The following is a 23131-nucleotide window of genomic DNA, read 5'->3' on the forward strand; positions in this document are numbered from 1 at the left end:
AACTTAGAAATTATATAACTACCACCTGTAATAAATCTACATATTTCTTGTTAAACCTCACTGGCAACATCTAGTTGTTTTTCTTGCTTTCTGCTGCCACTGTCACAGTCTTTTGACTTCTGGGCAGTGATTCTAAATCCAACATCCCTTCTTTTTTTGATTTTTCACTCAGCTGGATAGGTTGCTTCTGAAGCACTTTCATACTGCAGCACAGCTTTTCTAGCTGCTCCTGGCAAGGGAATTTGTATGTACTTTCTGAAGAAAACAGTATCATCTAGTCTTGTGGGTGGCACTGATCAACAGTCTGGTTATGAATTTACTTAAAATGTAATCATGCTGAACTTGGTACTCTTCAGCTATAAATTTATTTTGAGACTCCAGTTGAAGTACTGTGTCCAGTTCTGGGGCCCCAACACAAGAAGAACATGGAGCTGTCGGAGTGGGTCCAGAGGAGGGCCACAAAGATGATCAGAGGGCTGTAGCACCTCCCTTACAAAGACAGGCTGAGAGAGCTGGGGCACTTCAGTCCAGAAAAGGGAAGACTCCAGGGAGTACCTTATAGCAGCTTTCCAGTGCCTGTAGGAAAGCTGGGGAAGGACTTTTTATAGGGGCATGTAGCCCTTATAAAGGGTTGAGGATAAGGAGAAATGAATTTAAACTGGAAGAGCGAAGATTTAGACTAGATATAAGGAAGAAATTCTTTACTGTGAGGGTGGTGAGACACTGGAACAAGTTGCCCAGAGAGGCTGTGGATGCCCCCTCCCTGGAAGCATTCAAGGCCAGGCTGGAGGGAGCTTTGAGCAACCTGTCTAGAGGGAGGTGTCCCTGCCTATAGCAGGGGATTGGAACTACATGATCTTAAAGGTCCCTTTCAGCCCTTACCATTCTGTGATTCTATGATTCTAACCCTAATATTAATTGTACTGATTAACTTTGTGCAGATTTTTTTTCCAGATTTCTCTTCTAGCTGAATTTTGATAACTTCATATTCCAAATGGTTTTCTATTAAAAGTCACTGGAGCAAACAGTACTCTCTTGTAGTTCAGTTACATTCCTTATGCTTTCACTAAATAGTCGCATTTCTGTACCCCAAATAAATAAATAAATATTCTTTTCCAAACAAGCTAAAATAGTTTCTAAAGCAGACATTTTGGACTGTGGTTAAAAACAAAAACAAACAAACAAAAAAATTATAGAACAAATACAGTGTAGTACCTGGAACCGTTTGTACTTATCCTTGAGATACTTGTCCAACATTCAGTTTTCTTATCCAAATGTTAGCTTTTAGCTTAATACAGGCATTTTTGAAGTCTACTGCATGACCTACCTGTCCCTTCCTACCTTAAGATTTGTACATTATTCTATTCTTTGATATTCTGCTATATGAAGTGTCAAGATAAATTGGAGTTGTGTGTTTCTGTTCTTCAATTGTGGTCCCGTGTAGGATATTAGTCTGCCTTAAAAATAATTAAAATGCTATTAAATTAAATGTAGTGCCAGACAGCTGATCTGATTTATCAAGACAGTATTGATTGAATACATCACTGTGTCAAACAAAAAGCAGATCATTCCTAAGAGACGAGTATCAAAGAAGAAATACAGGGGTTGAGAAAGGAAAATAGAGAAACTCGGTAAAACAGTGGAGAAAAAAACAGTGTCCACCCTTGCAAGATAGTGATCTCAGTATTGGAACTAAATTGTTTTTCCCCTTTTTTTTAGTCATTGTAGGTTAAGAGATGATGAGGCATAATCCGTAACAGAAAGATGAAGTCATTTGGCTCGACAATAGATCAGCAGACAGAAGAGTAGATAAATTATAGTGTTTCAGGTTCCCACTTTCGCATCCTGTTCTTTTCAACAGCTGTCAAAGTTTACTTAGGTGTTCATCGCTAATAGCGCACAAAAAGAAATGGGAAAAACTCACAGAACTGTATCCTTTCAGTTACTTGATTAAAATAGCTAACTGAAGAAAAAGCAAATATAATTGTTTTCCTTTGTAGGATTTTGAACTAAACAATGAGTTGAAAATGAATGTGTTAAATTTGCTGGAAGAAGTTTTGAGAGACCCTGATCTTCTACCACAAGAAAGGAAAGCTACTGCAAATATCCTGAGGTAAATACATTTCTGTAAAGTTCGTCTATCTGTAGCGTGTGGAATAGATATGAGAACATGTATTATAGAATTCACATGATATGTTTTTCTCCAGAGTATTTTATTTTGGAATATTAGTGTTTTATTTGCTGTAAGACGTAAGAAATTTGAAGCATGTCATCCAGCAGCAAACAGAGCATACTTTCAGGTTGATTTGCAGTAATTGTGGCTAAGTATACACACATTGCACATATTGTACAATAGGATCTAAAGAACAGTTAACCAAAGAATAATTTGGATATCTTCAAAATGGACTTGGGAAAACTTGTCTATGTCTATTACGAGGAATGTTTTAAAATTCTTTGTAACTTCATGAGTCTACACAAACATCAGATATCAGATCATGCCAAGTTTTATTCAGAACACTGTCTCTTAAAAAAATCTGGCAGCCACTGGTTCAGTCTATATGTGGTAGGGAAAAGTGCTGTCTAGTAAAGCAGGAAGACCATTCCCCTGTAAAACCTTGAATAACTCTTATCTCAGTGATGAGCAATCAGTGCTACTAAGTTCTTGGGAGGCTGTTGGCAGTCTAATGTGTCATGACAGTCACTAGACCACGCTTGCACTTTCCTTTATGTTGACAGTTGTGTCTTTACTACTTTGGGTAGCTTAGGGAGAGAAATTCTTGTTTAATTAGTGCCACAGAATAAAAGATCCTTAAACTCCTGCATAACCAGAATTAATTAACTTGTGTTTCAAACACCTTATTTTGAAATTTAGGGTTGTTGTTTGAGAACTAAGTGTCCAGTCATGCCAGACAAAGCCTCGCATGCATTTATAATTGAAAACAATTCATTATAGTAAGTACGAATGTTTTATAGTAACATTTTTTCGTGTAAATTATTCTACATTACATGAAACAGTGAACATGTGGAGATAAAATAATTATTAAAATAAGACAATGAAAAAACACAGATAAACCTATGATACGCCTAATATTTTCCTTAGTATTCTGCTGGATAGCTAACAAAGATGCAATCAGTGCTGTGTGTCTGAATTTTCTAAAAACAACTGACCGTTTTCCCATCCAATATTTGTGTGAAAAAGAATATCAGAAGAGTAACACTGTATTGTTGATGGTGAAAAGAAAATATTGGAGAAAAGAAACAAAGTTCTTAATATAAGTTTGTGCTAAAAGGACCCTACTTCATTTTTATGTGAACAGAAATTTATCTTTTTGTTAATGATACTGTGTGTGCTGTTATTTACAGTATAAAAGGAAGTCAATTCCATGTATTTCCTTGGAAGAAAGTACAAAAAGAGCACAAAGGGATTAATTTGTTTTACTGTAGCAGAATATAATAATACATTGGTGGTAAAGGCTGTGTCAGATTGCTCCTAGTGGAGAAAGTTACCTTAAGATCTTTAGCTGTGAGTATGTGAAAATGTGAGTATTCCTGACAAAGTAGTGGAACAAACTTGTAAGCGTGCAAGTATACCATATTGTTATCATTTTCCTATATCCAGTTTCACATTAGCCAGTTTCCTTTAAATGTTGCACCCAAAAATGAGATGTTGGTAATTAAGTGTAAACCGCAAGTTGACCCCAGTTATGTAAATGCTGCTATTCTATGAAATGGTGCATATCTTTTTTCATCTCTTTACTTTTTAGTAGTTGCTATTGTAGTATCTAAACACACTGTATATGGTAGTGGCTGTTCTGTGATTTTCAGTGTTTTTTTGTGACAAAGAAAAAAATTAAAGTCTTTAAGAAGTAAAAGTTCTGCAGGTTATGAATAGAAGCAAATAGGACTAACAAAAGAAAACGATATTTGTAAATTAAAATTCTAGTAAAAATGAAATCTGTAGGCACAGAAATTGAACCAAAAAAAATTTTAACTCATTTAAAATATTTTGTAGAACAGACTCTTCTCTAAAAATCATTCTTTTATAGCCACTATCCTGTGTTACTGGGAAATATTATGGCACTTTACAAGAAAGCAAATAAAGCAAAACTAAGATGATCTATTCAGGTTCTTACTGAGAGTTTGTTTTGGAGACAGGAAGAGAATGAAGATTTCCTGAGACAAGGTCTTCAATAAAGCTATCTTTCATCAGGATTTGCAGGTGCACACATTCATCCTATCAGAATTTTCAAACAAAGTAGTTTGATTATAGATTTCATCATATATTATAGTCACAAGTATTTGGTTACAACACTCAAACTAGCACTAGAAAAAAAGACTTTGGTGGGTCAGCACTTGGAGCTAGTCTTCTTGACTGAAGGAGGCATGAATTATCTACTTGCCTTCAAAATGAGATAAAATTTAAGCTTTGCCTATTAGTGATAATCAGAAGTCCTGCATTACTTTTCAAGACCAGCGGTGTTGCATCCTGAAACACTATGTTGAATATTTCCTTCCATACTGCCTAGTCCAGTAAAAATCAGTGACACAGTGTTTTTGTCTCAAGGGTCCAGAAAACTTCTGTGTTCCATTTTCTGTGTTCTGTTTTCTGTGGTAACCATGTTTCTGTAGCAGCTGAAATTACTTCTGTTTCATTGTCATGTATTTATTATATATACAAACCTTTGTACACTTTCTAATATAAATATGCTTCAGGTGAAAACTAGTACAGAAATAGTAATTTTCATCATGTAAACTGTTGTTAAGTTGCAGTGGATAGAGCCTCAGAATGTAATCTCCATGTTAAAAAATGTTAGTAAATGAAAATATACTGCCCCAAAGACTTACTCTGAGGTAAACAAAATCTGAAGTTTCGGAGCTCTCTCTTCACCCACAAAGGAGACAGCTGTTTGTCAGACATGTCAAATTTGTTAAGTCAGCTGTTTAGGATAAATTAATTTTCCAGGAATGGGACTGCTTTGTGACCTTGTGAGAAAGACTGTGTTGGAGCAATCCTGATTTTGGATGAAAATCATTCAGCTAGGATGAAATACTCAGATGTGTCATATGTCTCATTCTTTCACTAAGAGAAGGAACTCTGATTCTGAAATCACCTCAAGAAAATGGGTTGCGTGCTAATTAGAAGCAGTTTCTCTGCTTTTGAAAGGCACTATAGTTACTCTCAAATATATATTCTCAACTAGTTTATATGGTTAACTGAAAAGAGGAAATTATAGGACTCCAGGAGTAATCTGCAATTTAATTTTTTTGTGTGTAACTGTAAATCTGTGGTAATGACAGAAGATTGCACATTCCTTTACTTTTCCACAAGTCTTCATTTTTATTGCACATTATTAACAAATAAAGGCTTATAAGCATTAAAAAAATAATAACAAAAATTGTTAGTCCTATTTGGTTGACCTGTTGTCCCGTGGAGGCTTCTGTCTGCCTCTGGAAGCATGTCCTCAGGAAAACCAGCTAGACAGGTTCCCCTCTAATTCACCAGTTTCTCAGCTTGTTAGTGGATTCACAGGTCAAGCCAACTCCAGACTGCTCTTTAAAATCTTAACTTTTAATAATCCAAAATATAAAACTGAGTAATGGATTCAGTTAAGGATTTGGTTTTCCAGCCAGTTGAAAAGACCCTTGCTCGATTTTGGAACTGATATCATGAAGAATGGGAAACCAATAGAGGCAGAAAAGACATTATCCGCATGTCTGCGTCCTATCTAATAACATAATTATATGAACCAAGCACATATCTAGGCTTTGTGTTGCTATACAAACAAAGAAAACTTTCTGTTTGCACTATGCTCAAAGATACAAGCACTAAAAACAAAGACACTACTGGTGCAAAAAGCAGACACAGTAACACAGAGGTGGTTCTTCCCCCTTCATTATTATCTGATGCCTTCTGCAGTGCTGTTTCTGCTTATGGAACTAGATCAAGAGAAATGTTTAACTGGGAGTTTTCTCTATGCATTGTCTCTGAAGATTTCTGTTTCTTGTAGAAGAAACAACCAAGACTGTTAGTCTTATAAATTGTCAGGTTTTCAGCAAACACTCCCATACTACACCAAGGTGTTATAAAAAGGTATTGTGTTCAGCACCGATGTATCTCACAACATTGTGACTTTTATCCGCATATGATTACAGATTTTCTATCATCTGCTAACATGGTAGATTAGAGGCAACATCCTGAATGCTAAGAGGCCTGTAATGAAAGAAAGGTTGTTTCGTGAGTTTCTTTAAGTGCCTGTAGGTTATAGTGACAAGATGAGAGAAGAAAATACTATAGTAAGGCTCACTTTTATCTGAAGAACCTATCTATGAAACAAGCTGTAGACAGCTGGTGAAGCACCCCTTCCAGTGTAATTCATTGTCTGTCAAGTAAGGAGTTTCTGTCCATCAGAATGGTCTAAAATTAGGCATGCTGGCTTTTCCTCTGGAGATTGTAAGACACCTTCCTCTCTCTAACAATTGCAGAATATAGGCACTGACTTAAGGAAGATACGAATTCTGCCATAGGTATCCAAAAGACAGACATCTTTCTTGTCGTAGAAACTGGTAGAGCTGTTCCAAGGTATTGTGCTCCTCTTGAGCTCAAGTACCCTTGTTTTGGACAGATGCTGCTCAGTCCATCACCACCATATAACTCTCAAGCTGTTACTTGTTTGGTTTTCTTTGAGGTGGAGGGCTCCCAGCTGATAATACTTAAGGGTTCTATAAATTACCCAAAGTTTTTTGCTTTACTACATATCAGTTTGAAGACTTTTGACAGTACAGTTTATGTGTGAAAGCCCAGATTTATGAGAAGGTTTTGATGAAACTTTTGGTCAGAAGTCTTTCTTGGGCGAGGATGAAGACAGCAAGTAGGAGTGAGTCAGTTAACATACCCTCCATGAAGATAAGTCATCCAGTTGTTACGTGGGTTTCATAAAATAGGTTTTCTAGTTGTTCTGAAGAGGTGCTTACTGCCTGCTTTTAGATCTAAAAGACATAGACATATAAAAAAAACGTGTATCAGAATTCTTCACTGTCATTCTACCTCTCCACTGTAATTCTTAGTTTCCCTTTTTATAGTTTACTCTCAGTTCAGAAAAGCAGAAAAATTCAGAGTGAGGAACAGCATTTCTTATTATAAACATATTGTTCAAGAACTTTGAGAGTCTGCATATGAGATTATGCTTGGGCTATCTCTTTGTAGGAGCCCGAGTGTCTGAAAGCAGAGTGCTTGGGACTTTGTCAGCCATGGGGCATGCAGAGCAAATAACTCTTTTAGGCCACATAGTTTTCAAAAGCGTACACTATGTAAATTATCTCCTACAACTGACTGAACTGAGAGCATAGATGAGTATAACTGGCAGCTCTGGGCACCACATTAATTCATGCTACTGACATCCAGGCAAACAGGTTTGCTAACATAACAGAATGAAATTCTTTGGCTGTTTCTGTTATTGTTTATGATTCTTTCACAGTTTGATCATTTTTTTAAAGAATTCTAGAGTCTGCACACAGGTGTATGCCATGGACCATCTCCTTGAAGGATACTAGATAGAAATGCCTTGTTCTAGAAACTTATGTTGCCTGTGAGTTTACATGTGTGTATGCACGAATGCATTTCTTGAAAAAATCAGCTCCTTTTAATCATTTTTGTTAGCAGATACTAAAAGAGGAGGTAAGAATGGTTTGCTTGAGATTTAACCAGCCTTTTTTAGTAGCCTGGAAGTGATGATGAGCCAGGAAGGTATAAAGTACTGCAGCAGATAACTTAGTTGGTGAATAGTATGTGGGGAAAAGGAAGTTCAAGAAACACTTTCTACTTCGTCTTCCTCAGTATGAATATAAATGGAACCAAGGAATATGTGAAGGTCTGATCTGTGACCAATATTATACCCTGTATGATCTCACCAGACAATGCATTTTAGGCTGTATCACTTACTGCAGCTTTTAAAATATTTTGAAAAATATTGTATGTACAGTAAGAGAAATAAAAGACAGGTATTTTGGAACAAATTCTAGAGTTTTATGTTGAAAATTATTTGGGCTAGGTTTAAATGACAGCTACTAAGTGTAGGAATTAGAAAGTTATTTCCTACATGTTTACTTTCTTCATAAGAATTTTACTTTGTTCCTGTATAACGGCAGTGTTGTCACTCCATTCAGTCCTGCTGAGAAAGAGATTGTTTAATGGCCATGCAAAATGTTTCTGTAGCTTTGCTTTCTTTTGTATCTATTTTCACATGATCCTGAGGTGCTTACCTGATTTCCAGGAGGTATTTAATGGCAACCGCCCAAGCAGAACTGAGGAGCTCAGTCTGTGCTCCCAGACCTCTGTTGAAATTAATTGTCCCAAGGCCAGCAACAGTGCAGACTGAAATGGAAGCTACTACTGCTGTTACTAAGAAGTAATTTTATGCAGTCTAGAGAGAGGTGATGGCCCCTGAATATTTAAATACAGAACATTTATGCATAAAAGAATTTTTTTCATGAACTGTCTCTGTAGAGCAAGGGATTAAAAGTCTACATAAATACTGTGCATATCATGAAAGAAATATCAGAAAGTAAAGAAGGGAAAAAGTATTTTGAGCCTTTTGAGAATCTCGTGTCTCTTAATTTCTGTTAAGCAAATAATATATTTTCTGTATCAATGGTAAGAACACCGACCTATATAAATATAAGGAACTCAGATTATGAGTTTACAAGATTACTTGGGACAGGAGAGCAAGCACTCTGTTTTTTTTAATGCTAGGAATACGCATACTTTTGCTACATGATGTGCAGTAGCTTTCTAAAGGCAGTCAGTCGTGAGGTGCAGCACAAAACAAGCTGCTGAGGAAACACAGATTGTCAGTCTGTTTACAGTTACTGAGGTTGCAGAGAGCTGTTTTGTGAAGAAACCTTGTGTTTTCCTGAAGAAGTTGACATGCAAGACCCTACATGACTTGCCCATTACATATAAACATTTCCTACTGTCACAAAGAAATGAGCATTTTCTCTGGATTTTACAGGCAAGGAGTATTCTTAGATTCTTTTTACTAACCTAGTCCTTCAGTTTGGCAAACCAAAAGGAAACAACAGCAACTCACAGCAGAAGACCTACTGTACTAAGCATTGATACTTCCTCCCCACCCACATAGTACAAATTCCATATTTTACACTCACTGCTAAAGACTCTGGGCAATATAAGCCTTTTCTTTCAGTTCTCAAATGGCATATAGAAGGCTTATCTCTACATTGCGCAGAAAGAGGAGCTATGAGAAAATATCTTCTCCAGTTGCTCTGTTCTATGGGACAATTAGTGAAACTGGATCTTCTTTGAAAACAGTTATCTAAACTTTCCTTGAAAATTCAACTGATAAATATTCTGTGAAATATTCTTCTGCAGAAAACTTGCCTCAGTGATTTCCAGCTGTCGGTGAATGTAGGTGAATTTAAACATAATGTTCAAATTTAATCTTCCTTTATCTGCATCGGCAGTTTTTTTGCCCTATCACTGTTGTCTTTACAGCCAATCTTCTACACACTAACATATTTTTATTTCTCTTTAAATATTCCTTCCTGTATTATATAAATCCAGCATATTCAAGGTTTGTTTGAGTCTATGCTTCCCAAATACTTTATCAGACTTTTTGATTTGGACTCATACCATGTTGTCTTTGCCCTGCTGTGATGTTCAGGTCTGGTCATAGTACTGCAGCTGAAATTTAAGCAGTGCCAATAGAGTAGAATTACACGTTACCTGTGCTTTATATGCAGTAATCTTGCAAGTTGAGATGTTACCTGCCTTTCTGGAAAGAGTATTACATTATAAAATCCCTGAAATCTTTTGAAAAGATCCTCCCAAGACTGGTGACTCATTAAGTTCAGCACTGAGACCAATTGTTTGCAGAGTAAATACCATATATAAAAGGAGGGGATAAGATCTTAGAATGATGTACTAAGTTAATACTTTAAAGAGAGTAGGCTTAGGTAAATACTTGTTTCTTCTGCTGGGTTCATTTCTGAAATAATATTGCAGGATAATAATCATTGGTTCCGTAGGAGAATTGAAAACATGGTTTAACACTTGTGTTACTGAAAGCACAGCACACACTTGCTACAAGTAAAATCTGTTGTTTGTTGTCTGTTTTTATGTTCACAGCTCTTAGAGTAGGTCAGTGAAGAGGACACTCTGGTGCAGTAAACAACACTTCCAATGAATCACTCTTTCATTGTACTGGCTTTTCTTCTCCAATGTTGATTACCAAACATTTCTCCAAAATACCATTTAGTATGCCATTTGAAAATCAGAGAAGAGGCTTGAGATGCAGTTCCTCTCCGTAACTGGCATTTTAGCTAACATAATGTTGATACATGATTTTATACATTACAGTGAAGTCAGGAAATTAGTTTTTAGGTCCAGTATTATTATTATTTTCAATTTGCATTTTTCAGTTGCAGTCTAAGAATTTATATTAGGTGAACATGCTTCCTGTCTCAGAGGATTTCTCTTAACCATAGGTAATCTTCTTTATGTATGATATTTGCTGCTTAATTTTAGGGCTCTTTCTCAGGATGATCAAGATGATACCCATTCAAAAATAGAGGATATCATTCAGATGGTAAGTTCATCTTGAAATGTAAATATGCCTACAGAGATATAGCATATTTAAGTCATTAAATTGTATCACTTCTTCACCTTTGCAACTCAGGATAGATATACTAATATTTTATACCATGGATCTGCATTTCAGTTTAAAGAGAGAATTTGGTGCTCATATCAAAGATGGTTAGGTCAGAACTTAACAATTTGATGTTAATGAAAAGCAAAACAAAAAAAAAGTGAAAGATGAATGTATTTGAATTTAATAGATAAATATCTACCATCTCAGCAGCCATCAGAACCTTAGTTGTCTTTCACTGATGAGAACTGCCCTCCAAACCTGACAGTCGCCATCATCTCCTAAGTATTAATACAGCTAAGTGTGTGAGCAATAAAAGGTTCCATGGAAAGTGGCACAGAATGCATAGACTTTAGTTAACTTACATAGATACTCATAACTTAGTATGTGCCTGTTTTCATGTGGGTTTCCAGCCTGATGTTTAACCTCACATTGTTTTAATTTTGATTTTTAATTAATTCTTATTTCTCTGTCTCAAATAAGTTAATTACAATTCTATACTGAAAATGCGTATGAAGTCTTTAATACTGTGCTCTGAAGTACTCTTTTGATACAAAGGGAGATCCTTGCATGTTTTTCTTGTTTTTGCAGTCAGAGTGTCCAAAACCAGAGTGCTTTGAGACTTTGTCAGCCATGGAACTTGCAGAGCAAATAACTCTTTTAGACCACATAGTTTTCAGAAGCATACCCTACGAGTAAGTGTTCTCCCATAACTGACAGAAGTGAGTGCACGGATGAGTTATTAACTGATTCTGGGCACACTAGTTCATGCTACTGACATCCTGGCAAAGAGATTTGCATATATAACAGAATGAAATCTTTTGATTGTTTCTGTTATTGCTTATGATTCCCCTATTGTTTAATCTTTTTTTTTGAAAGACTGAGGTTTTCCAATCTGTGCCTGTGAAAAAATCTGTGATGTAAGGTTTTGGGCTAGTGAAAGGTGAGTATAGTATGGAAGTGCTCAGTCTCTGGGGAGGAGATGTCAAATCAACTTTCCTCATACAGCAGTTTACAATTCATATAATCACGTAAACTGATAAGACCAATTTCAAATAGGGTCATAATGCTGAAAAGTTATGGGAAAATTGGAGAATGGCATTAAAACCAGTATATATCTTTATAATACCTACAGCTTTATTTGTTAGTATTAATAATGTAATAATGAAGTGCTGGAACTAGTGTAGAGCTTTGTAGTTATCTTCTAAAAATATGAGGTATACTCAAAATACATTCAGGCTACAGTTACAGACAAAGACTCTGTAATGTGTTCATTAATTAAATTTTTTTGTTTTTTCTTTCCACTCATTATCTAGAGAGTTTCTTGGGCAGGGCTGGATGAAACTGGATAAAAATGAGAGAACACCCTATATTATGAAAACTAGTCAACATTTTAATGATGTAAGTACTTACAAATATGGATTGCCTTCTGGGAACTTTTTTGACACTGCCTATGACCTCTGGAACAAAAATATCATTTTTACAACATTTTATAATTTCTTATCTAGCAGTGAGTGAATGCTATAGTCTTCTTCTGATTAACTTTTAAAATCAATGCATATAAAGATTCTCCTTTTCATTAATTGCTTCTCAGCATTTCAATAACTATAAAATAGACTAAAATATTTTAAACTATTCTAACCTGTCTTATGGCTTACAGAATAAAATAGTTTTTTTCATAGTGGAAACGTAAAACCAGTTCAGTTTAATGAATGCCCTTTGAATCTCCATCTATTTGTTTGTTACCACTTTCTATGAAGACATTCCAATCAGTGTTACTGCTGTCGGCTTGAGGATACACTGCATTGCATTTCTTACCCTTCTTTCATATGCTCATTTACATCCACTGTCCTACAGCAGTTCAGTGTGTACAATAGTTCTCAATATGCTTTTCTGATTTTATTAAGAACTGTAATTTCTGTTTTACATCAGTTATATTTTCTATCTTGTTTGTTAAATAATTGTTTCTAAAGTGATTATATTTAGATGTCCTCTTTCTTTGGTCAGATGAGTGCAGACTCAGATCCAAATCTCTTGTTACAGGTTATAACATCCCTTATGCACATTCATATGTTTTCTCTTTCAACTTTCCCACCTTTACATGCCAACAAAACATCCCACAAGCACTCCATAACCGTGCATGCAGGTCTTTATCCGGTCAGAGTCATGAGCCATTCCTAGCCACGGACTTTTCCTCCAGTCAGGGTCGTCATTACACAGCCATCGTGCAGCTTTGTTTTTCTCTTCTGGAGGTGTCGTTGGTTCTCAGTGTTGCTTTCTCATTGCTTGCTCTGCAGTTTCTACTCTGAATAGTCTTTCTTGTATTCCCACAGATGAGTAACCTTGTTGCCTCCCAGATAATGAATTATGCCGATGTCAGCTCCCGGGCTAACTCAATTGAAAAGTGGGTAGCAGTAGCTGATATTTGTCGATGTATGCACAATTATAATGGTGTGTTAGAAATCACATCAGCCTTGAACAGAAGTGCCATCTACAGACTGAAGAAAACTTGGGCTAAAGTTTCCAAACAGGTAAGAAGGATGTCATTAAACTTACAATTTCTAGATTGCTCTCATTGGTATGTTGTTCAGAGAGCAATGTGTTGTGGGATTCCTCTGATAGATATTTCTGCATTAGCAGTACTCATGACTTTTTTGCTTGAAGCATGAAGTTGTGCTGGTATGTCATGTCAAGGTGTTTTGTATTTAGTGTATCCTCTTTCTGCTGTTATTAAGTATCTGTGAGAAAAAATCAAATTTCAGTGGAATTAGCACATCTGCTTTAAATGATTTGGAAGAACCTTAATGAGCAGTGTAAATCTCAGCTTTCTGCTATTAAAAACCATTTTATTATGGTGCTGTAATAGAGTGCAGAGGTCAGTAGGACAGAACCAATCACTTGTAAGTTAGGCAGTATTTGGATAAGGAGTTATTTGCAACCATTTGAAATGTCTCTCTAATGGACATGCAAGAAGTTGGGCTTTTATTCGTACATTTCCTCCTCAATATGTTCCTGCAGTTATTGAAGAGCAGACAAGCAGCCCAAATAACGAAACCCATTTTCTGACTGTGCTGCATTCTCCAGTCAGCTTACTTTCATACGCATTTTATCTGTGCCTACTTTCTTTTGGTTGAAAATATGATAAAAATCCTCCAATATAAACTCTTGGGTAAGAGTTTACCTTTAAAAAAAAAAAAATTATATATATATATATGTCTGCGATTTGTAAATGTAAAATGAACAAACACAAAGCCCAAAAATTAATATTATTGCACTAATCTCTATTGCTTATTAGAAACATTATCAGTGTGTTTCATCAGCCTCAATAAGAAGGTCACTGTTTCTGCCTACAACTTCCTATTAACTGGAATTTCCGCTTCAAATATGACACGTTTCTCAGGATTCTCTGTTTTCTCATCTGTACCATAAATAAATAATGAAAACAAAATGTATTTTCATTTGTGGAGTAACCAAGCTGTGGTGATGTCCAATGAAAAATCAGTCTTGTAAGGCAATAATGACTTCTCAAATATACATTCAGCTTTTATCAGAAAGTTGATGCAAAACCAGTTTGGTGCAGGCTGTAAGACAGTAGTACATCCTTTACTGTCCCTAGTTTCAGTGAACCCAGCTGTGGAGTCTCAGCAACATGTCAAATGATGCCTCTAATATATATATTATATATATTATATATATATTATATATATATATTGTTGTATACACAGTAAATTGACATGCTGCTCATTAATTTAACGAACGTGGTTGTTTTCTGAATTTGCAGGTTAAAACTATCGGTATAGATCTATATTCTGTGCATCACTGAAAAGAAAATCTTTAAGGATGCCTAACCTCCTATTGCAGAAAAGCATTAGGACTACAGTGAAGCTAGATTTGTAGTACCTGTATTGTTACTTCTGAAATTGTGGTGAAGATGCTAAGTGAATTACATCTTCTTAAAAAAGTCTGATACCAGTCTTCTGCATGCAATGGCAATAATGTTTATAATGTGTTCTCCTTCTAGGCAAAAGCACTCGTGGACAAGCTTCAGAAGACTGTGTCATCTGAAGGAAGATTTAAAAATCTTAGAGAAACACTCAAAAAGTATGCTTACCTACACAGCACAATTATGTTATGTTACAAACAGTGGATAGTGTATGTTATAGATGAAGTGGCTTTGATTAAGTTTTTAAAATTAATCAAATATTGGGTTACACTTCTATCTAAAAATCTTTTACATTCTTTTTTTTTTTTATTTTGATTTTTTCTTTTTGCTCAATATCCTACAGTCAAGCACTCTGATAGATAAATATGATGTCTGCAGAGAATTACTGAAACAAATTCAACTGTTATTCTGTGCAGTTTTACTTATAAACTTTTTTAGTAAGTGTAAAACCAGGTTTATAAATAAATATTCTTATTCAGAAACAAGATCGAAAATTTTATTGCTCCAGATAGTTTAGGGCTGATGAATAAGCTTTAGTCAGATCAAAGACCTTTTACCCCTTTATCTTATCGCTGAGTGGCCTGTAGCTGATGCTCAGAGGAACACAGTGCACAGAAGATTGGTATTTCCTCTCCTATATCCTTCCAGCCCTTTTAGTCTGCTGCTTTGGAAAACAGCCTGTATATTTGTACAGTAGTTCCTGAATTTATAAAACCTATATTTTTACAAGTTCTTTATTTAAAAGTAGGCTTTGCAGAACGGAATATTAGAACTACTTTAAATGGTCATGAGTCAAGCAAAGAATTGAACTATTAGAATAATTAGAAATGATAAAAATATATACATTAAGTGTAGCTCCTGTTAAGCTAACCACCTTTCAGTCAGTGTAATGCTTGCCTGTGCAAAATAATCATCCTTATAATACAAAAAATAATCATACTTAAGAGCTTAGCTAAGCAAAGAAAACAGTTTGCCTTCAACAGTACATCCATGGTCCTTTTTTCTCATGCCAGAGCTTCAGAAAACCAGGTTTGCTGCTATTTCTTCTGCAATAAGAATCAGCAAGTGAGGAGTAGTGATTGTTGCACCCTGGAAGCAGCATTCACTCTATTCCATTTTTCTGCCACCATGAAGAAAAACTACTCCCAGTTTCCCAGAGCTGCTATCCTAGCTTTCCAGATCATCCTTCCTGTCTTTTGTTTTCCTGTATTCACTGTTGATCAGGCTTAAAAAAAAACCTGAAAAAATGCTATGTATTTACACATACACATATGTTTATGTATGTCTCCAAAGATGCACACACATGCATATGGATCTTTGGTGGCCCTAGAAATCTTAGTACTAACTAGAAATCTTAGTACTGATGCATAAGAACACCATCCACTCAGAACCACATCTCTGTGCACTTTAAGCTTATTTGTGCAATCTGTTTCTGGTATCTCCTGTCAGCTTGGACTCAGAAATGCTTGAAGGTGTTTTCTGATTCCAGAGTACACCAGCCCTTCCTCTTGCTCCATCATAGGCTAAAAGGCTTCCTGAGTTTAGTTTAAATCAGATGCTTGATGCAGTTCATTCAGTTTTTCACACATGGAGTGAGAATGACTGAAGTTAGTTTTAGAGACAAATGTGATCCACTGTATAAAAGTTCTTCAGGTAATAAAGAGATTGCATAAGTTATAAAAGTAATAGTTTATAAATTTATTAAAATGCAAATATACTGATCTTTTTTTTTTTTACAGTTGTAACCCACCTGCTGTTCCATACCTTGGAATGTACTTGACAGATCTAGCATTTATTGAGGAAGGAACACCAAATTTCACTGAGGAAGGCCTTGTTAATTTTTCCAAAATGAGAATGGTAATTTTAATTTCTTTACATGCTTTCCCAACAGATGCTTAATTGTGAGCTAATTATTGATTTAATTACATCTGCTTTGAACGTAACTGCTAGGACTTAAAAGTATATTTGCATTGTGCATGGTAGATAGCTATTTGAAAGCAATTGTCCCAGTCTTCTATCACCACCTTCTGGCAAACTGAGGATTTGTATGGTGTCAGTTTGTCTCCTGTTTCTTCACTGAGAAGTTGGAGACAGAAAAGCAGTTGCCTTAAGCCTGTGAAGGAGCAGCAAAAGGAGCAGCATAATTAAATGAGAATATCAAAGTGTTTCATCAGAAAATAGTGCTCACAATTTTTTTTCCAAGTTAGCTAGGATCTGTTTAAAAAAAGCATTATGATGTTGATTCTCTCCAACTGTTATTTTATAAAGCTTCTTGGAGCTTTTAACAGAGAAACTTCTCTGTTAATCTCAACTTAATGTTCATGTAATGACTACAGTCTGTAGCAGTAACTCGAGGCAAAGATAAAGGAGGTAATCAGTGTACAGTTATCAGTATACATAGAGGGGAGAGAAGGTGGATCACTTGAGACTGACTTTACAATAAATGGTAAACTTAGGGAAGCTAAATCCTTAGAAACCATTAGGAGATTATCTCTGCACTTTTTTTCTTGTTCCCCAGGTAGTTAAAAAATTTGGCAAAAAAAAAAAAAAAAAAAAAAAAAAGCATTATGTGCCTAACTGAAGTCAAAATGAAGTTGTACTCACTAGATTTATGTATTCTTTTGAAAGATCTCACACATTATCAGGGAAATACGCCAATTCCAGCAGACCTCCTACCGCATAGAACATCAGCGGAAGGTAAGGCACTGTTACCTAACAGTGAAACTAAAGCAGTGGTAGAAATCGGCTGTAAGACACTGCTGTTGTTGAAAGCCAAAATGAATATTTTTTGCTGCCACAAACAGGAGAGGACAGACAAATATGGACAAATACTTTGGGTTTGTGATATCTTGCTTCCTTAGCACTGTTTGTAGAGGCAAGTTTTTCAGCATCCTGTGAGAGCTTCCTTGGGATTACAGCCAACATAGTTTTGGAGTACAGGGGAATGGGTTCAAAGAGACATGTGATCTTAATGCCTGGTTAGAACCTAATTCCCCACAGAATCCCAGAATACTGGGATTAAAGGATAAGAAATGGCACAAGCATCCACTGATGCTGTGTCCATCCTAAAGTTCTTTTCCTCTTGTCATTTATGGGACCTATGAAAAGTTGTCCAAAGTCAGCCTGTGTCTCCAGAGAAAAGACACCAGAAAATCAACATGAGCCTTGGTAACCTGGCTAAGGATTTAGTCCTGAGACATTGTACTTGATTCATAGAGCACTGGTGGTACAGCTTTACACCATTACAATGAGATGTTGTGTTTCTCTGAGTTCAGCTATGTTTTCTGCATTTCAGGTCACTCACTACTTACTTGACAAGACACTCATCATAGATGAAGATACTTTGTATGAGCTTTCCCTAAAGCTTGAACCCAGACTCCCTGCCTGAAGATCCAGCTTTGTCTCAAAGTCTACAGAAAGCTTTAATACAATGAACAAAATTATGCATGACCAGTCCTAAAGACAGCAAGGGAAATACCGAGAAGAATGCAAACTCTCTTTTCCAGTAAGAGATACTGAACCTCACAGCATTTCCCTCTCAGGCAACAAAAATTTGCTGTTGGACATGGAAGACAAAAATGCTTTCATCTCTGCATTAAGTGATTGCTATTTTGCAAAGATAGTGTTTCACAGTAAGATGTGTGCATTTAGTGGAAAATAAGAGGCTTTCCTGTGAAAGATAACTCATTCTAGCTATCTTAATGTTGACAAATTTAAACAGTGGTAATATACCCAGTTACATAAGGCAAATGAGCAAAATGAGATGGCTCTGATGTGGTCTGTGTTGATGGCTGACAGTGCAGTCACTGAGGAAGTAATGGTACTGGTGTCCTCCTGTGACTTTAAATTAATTGAAAAAAAACAGGAACTTAACAGTCATCTCCTAGCCTGGAGTGACTCTAAGGTAGCATCTAGTATCTCTCTCCCTATCCGCAGTTGTTCTAAATGTTTGTTTAATGATATCCTTTATAGAATGTTACCTTTGTTTCCTATAAACGTCTTATCAGCCTTTTCTAAGGTAACTGATTTTACATATAAATAAATTGTAAATATTTTTTCATTAATATTCTATGAGAATATTTTCAGCATGGAAAGTAAATAAACTAGCTGAATAGTTGTACACAGTTGCCAACCTTGCAGGCTTCATCTGGGAAGTACAAGGTTAGGAGCTATACCTGAGACTCGAGAGATCTGGACCTGCAGTGAATGGGGATCGTTAGTCGTGTTGCAATGCAGTCCTGAAAAGGCACTTTATTTTTTCTGCACCTTCTGCAATTTCTGCGGCAAGTCAGGCAACAGAGCACTTTCTGGACACACTGTGGAGAGAAGAATATACATGGTCTGTCAATAAGTAGTGACTATTAGAAGTTGGAATGGCTGTTTTGCTTGGAAATGTCTGGTTTTTGTTCAGTCACTGAGTGCTGACTCTGCTCTAAAATCATTCATATCAGCGGCAAACTTGGAATGGAGCAAACACATACTACACATTTTCATTTGAAGTAGTGATTGTCATTTGTGTAGGGGCACATGTTTCAAGGAAATGTAACAGATGGTAACTGTTTTTAAAGCCTATGCTTTTGTGATATGTACCAGGTAGACAGATTTCATTTCTACAGATAGTTGCTACTTCCTAAAATTTTCTGATCATAAGTGGCCTGTTGTAGCTGCATGGCAAGTGAGCTCAAATGCATGCTGTAAAGTACATCAAAATACAAAGTGCTGGTATTAGCACTGTTGAATAACTTGGCTGGAAAAGTGTCCTTACTTTTCCAATGATGTTCAGCCAGTTGAAGAAATAGGGCTATATCACTGTATACCTCCCTTAAATCCTCTCAGGGAGATAAATGTTCAAAATGGATTGTGACCTAGGCCTATTTGATCTGACAGTTCTCACTTCAGTCATGATGCTTCTGAATGATTGCAATGAAAAATGGATCTGCCTGGCTTGTGTGCTTTGTCTTTAATTGCACTTTAATTATATTGTTGGTCCAGCCGAGAACCGCACAGTAAATTCATTCATTCTACACAAGTGTAAATGCAAGCATTTATAAACGTACCGTAGCAACTGTAAAATTAGTAAAGGGTCTTCATCTCAAGGACCACCTCTTTGTAAATAACTGCATGTAATACAGGGAAGTTCCTCAATTAGAAAAGCAGACAGCAACAAAAAAGGAAATTCAAGAAACATCTGAAGTATTTCTGATGATTGCTGTAGAAATGAACGTGGAAGATATTATTTATAGAAGCTTTTAATTATCAAAACTGTGCTTATTCTTTTCATTAATTGCTGACAAAAAAGCTGGTCACATCCCAGTGCATGGTAGAATGAAAAGCATGTTTTGCTTGGACCACAAAACCAGCTTTTTGTTTATTCTCTGTACAAAAACAGATACTATCTGTTATTTTTGTTAAAGATTTCAAGGTCAAAAAGAAATGGGGGGAAAGTGGTCAAAAAAATATGATTTCTTAATTTAGTTTTGTTGTTTCTCTGTTAACACGGAAAATATGTAACAGCTGTCAGCGTGGCTTGGCATCTCTGTTGTTTGCTGTGAACTGCTGCTTTATCTTCCTGTATCCCTCTATACCAAATTTCCTTGATGTTTTTAGGGTTACAGGGTGTAGTTCTTTGTCTTATTTTGTTCAGTTTGTTGTTCTATACTTTTGGTACATGTATTGGTTCTTCAGACTTTGAGAACACTGAATATGTTTTAATGCTTGCTGTACACAGGGGTGGTGCTGTGCTAGTGCTCCAGTGTTACACATGGACATAGGCTAGGAAGATGAAGGATTAAAGATGTTTATTTTGATGGTGGTAAGCATCTGGTATCTTTAAGTCAAGTCAACCACAGTGTGGTTGTTCAGCCCCTCTGGAAAGGGATGTACTACTTACATGCCAAAATTTACCCCTTGGTCAGTGGCAGGATTTAGATTGGCATCACTGGAGTAACTTGGTAAATATTATGGTCAGAGCAGTGTTTGATTCAATGATAAACAATTTAATAATGGTTTTGGATGTGGATTCAGTGTGTTCATTAAAACAGAGGAGGTGACTGCTCAAAGAATTGATCAAATATTTTGACATCCATAATCCTAGCCAGTATTTGCAATCCCAAATCTGAGCTGGAAAAAGCTGTTGTGAAGAAGTCCTATGCAGTAAGTGCAGAGTGATGCATTTTGCCGCTCACTCAGGTAGTGTATGCATTTCAAATGTAAGCAGCCTGAGTGCCTCTGCTACAGTACTGCTGCAGCGCTTGAGCTATGGCTGTAGTTAGTAGGCAACCTGCTTTATGTGAAGCTTTGCTCAGTACACCCACCTAACCAGCTAGTGCAGTGATCTGTCTCTCTGTACTGCACAGGGCTTGTGCAGTTCCTTTCTACCAGTTTCTCTCTGCCACTCCACCACAGCCGTGTAATGTAGTGTATTGAGATGCAAATCCTATTCATCAGATACCCCCTGTTTGCCACTGGTGTTTCGGGGAGGATGTTTCCAAGTGAGGATTTTGGCATTCAGACCTTGCTGTCTTTTAGGATCTTGTCCATTGTACTTTTATGCCGTGGAAGAATCACAGAATCACAGAATCACAGAATCACCCGGGTTGGAAGGGACCTCAAGGATCATGTAGTTCCAACCCCCCTGCCTAGCAGGGCAGTGCAGACTTACTCATTTTTGCAAATGGAGCTGAAAAAGCCCATATGATTTAGAATTTGTGAGAAAGAGAAGGGCTGAAGTACCTCTCTACTTGCCTTTTTTAGCTCCTCAGTGCTGCTGCACCAGTGAGACGCAACAGCAGTTCTTTCATTGCGAGGGGTTGCTCTCTTCATTGCTCTCTGGACAAAAATGCCTCAGGATGTATGGGCTGGCTAGCTGCAAAGGGGATAGCATATTTCACCCACTTTTCTCAGTGGGCACATCTGCCAGCAAAGTCCAGGAGAGTTCTGCAGTAACTTTTACTGTACAAGTAGCATCCCAGAGTCAGCTTGCAGTCAGCTGGGAACCTGGGCAGGAGCACGGGCACTGCCCCTGTGTGTGACTCCAGACACGTCTCACAACGGTAGGGGCCTAGAAATGCCTTCACCCCAGCCTTCACTCCCTGCCTGCTCCCTCCCCTTCCCCACTCAGCTCTCCAGTGTTGTTCATGGCACTTCATACCAGCCAGTGGATGGTGGCCATGATCAGTCATCATGTGGAAGCAAAGTGAATCTGTTGAATTTACAGTTGCAGTGATTGTGTCCTATCCCTTTCTTTCTGCTAGTCCTGTAACAAGCAAACGTGCTGCTTAGGAGCGACAGATTCAGCCAGGACTGATAACTGTCTAAAAGCAAAAAAGAAATCTCTGCCCTCTTTCTGCTTTCCTAGTTCTTGCTGCTGGTTGTTGTTCTGTAGGGTAAAAAGAAACTTCTTATTTAAAAGTATTTATTAAATTTAGTCACGTTGATTTTGATTTCGGGACATGTTCATTATCCCCAATTTTCCTTAATTACTATTATTTATTTGAAGGGATTTTTAAAACATTGTTTTATTTGTATGGAAATTCAGTCTTTATTCCTTTCACTCTTAGCAACAACATTAAGCTTAGATATATAATTTAAAATTCTCGCTAATAGAGATATTTTTACCCAGTCATAATTGCTTTTCATTAAGGGCAAAATCCTTCAGACCTCATTCTGACATTACGTTAGGCTTCACTGAGAGCTTTTCTTAACTAAGTTTTTGGGGATCTGGCTCTCAGCTATTTGCCTGTTAACAGTTTTTGCCTCCAAAGGTCAAATGTCTCTGTAGTTTGCTTTTTGTCCAGTATTCTGCTTATGGTGGTTTTGTGGTATCTTTACTTCTACAATTGTCTCTGAATTTCTGTTCTCTAGGTGAATAGATGTATGTTTATTTGACAGATGTACCTATATCTAACTGCTTGGTGCACATCCAGATGTTTTTGCATGTATTGTAACTTATCTTTTACTGGAGATTATTGCTTTGTATTGTTAGTAAGGCGTATCAGGCAGGGTGTTGTGCCTGTGTGCTGATTAAACTTTTTTTTCCTGAGTTTGAGGAGTTCTTACTGGTTTCTGTTTGTTTTTTATCCCTGGTGGTGAAAAGTGGGAACTTAAACACACCACGTCTGAATTCTGGGTCTTTCAGGCAAACAGAAGATGAGAAGGGACAGGCCATTAATAAGGAGAAAGTCAGAGAAAAATCTGGGTGTTCGACTTCGAATTTGACCTTCTCCATTTTATTCTTTGTTTGTTTATGCTGCATTGCAAATGCTGTGGGCATAATGGGGATGAAAGCTGATTTTTAACTTGGAGCAAAGAATGAAACCAATTTCAGACACGCTGATCCATTGTGATGTGTAGGGGGCAAAGTAACTAAATTAGATATGGAGCAGATTAAACAGGACCAGCTGCACAGCTCATTCTCCTTCAGCTGAGGAAAACCTGTGTACTTCTACACCTCCATTCTGTTTGTACTCCTGCAGATAATTAGAAGGTGCTGGAGTTTAAATAGCATTTCAGAAGGTGTTTAATGACT

At 36.7% G+C, this 23131-nt stretch overlaps 1 protein-coding gene across 1 annotated transcript in view; it reads left to right on the plus strand.

Annotated features, from left to right (window-relative positions):
• Positions 1–17992, plus strand: part of RASGRF2 (Ras protein specific guanine nucleotide releasing factor 2) — a gene marked incomplete at both ends in the record, with an annotated part of 117991 nt that extends 99999 nt beyond the window's left edge. Inside the window, 9 exons of the mRNA XM_079548525.1 lie at positions 2001–2113; positions 10541–10601; positions 11253–11356; positions 11978–12062; positions 12995–13192; positions 14683–14762; positions 16344–16461; positions 17233–17301; positions 17900–17992. Of these exons, the coding sequence (XP_079404651.1) occupies positions 2001–2113; positions 10541–10601; positions 11253–11356; positions 11978–12062; positions 12995–13192; positions 14683–14762; positions 16344–16461; positions 17233–17301; positions 17900–17992 (921 nt within the window). The remainder of the gene's footprint in view (positions 1–2000; positions 2114–10540; positions 10602–11252; positions 11357–11977; positions 12063–12994; positions 13193–14682; positions 14763–16343; positions 16462–17232; positions 17302–17899) is intronic.
• Between the last annotated feature and the right edge of the window lie 5139 nt (positions 17993–23131).

This window comes from Tetrao urogallus (assembly GCF_951394365.1).
Source record: "Tetrao urogallus genome assembly, chromosome: Z".
Lineage (NCBI taxonomy): Eukaryota > Metazoa > Chordata > Aves > Galliformes > Phasianidae > Tetrao > Tetrao urogallus.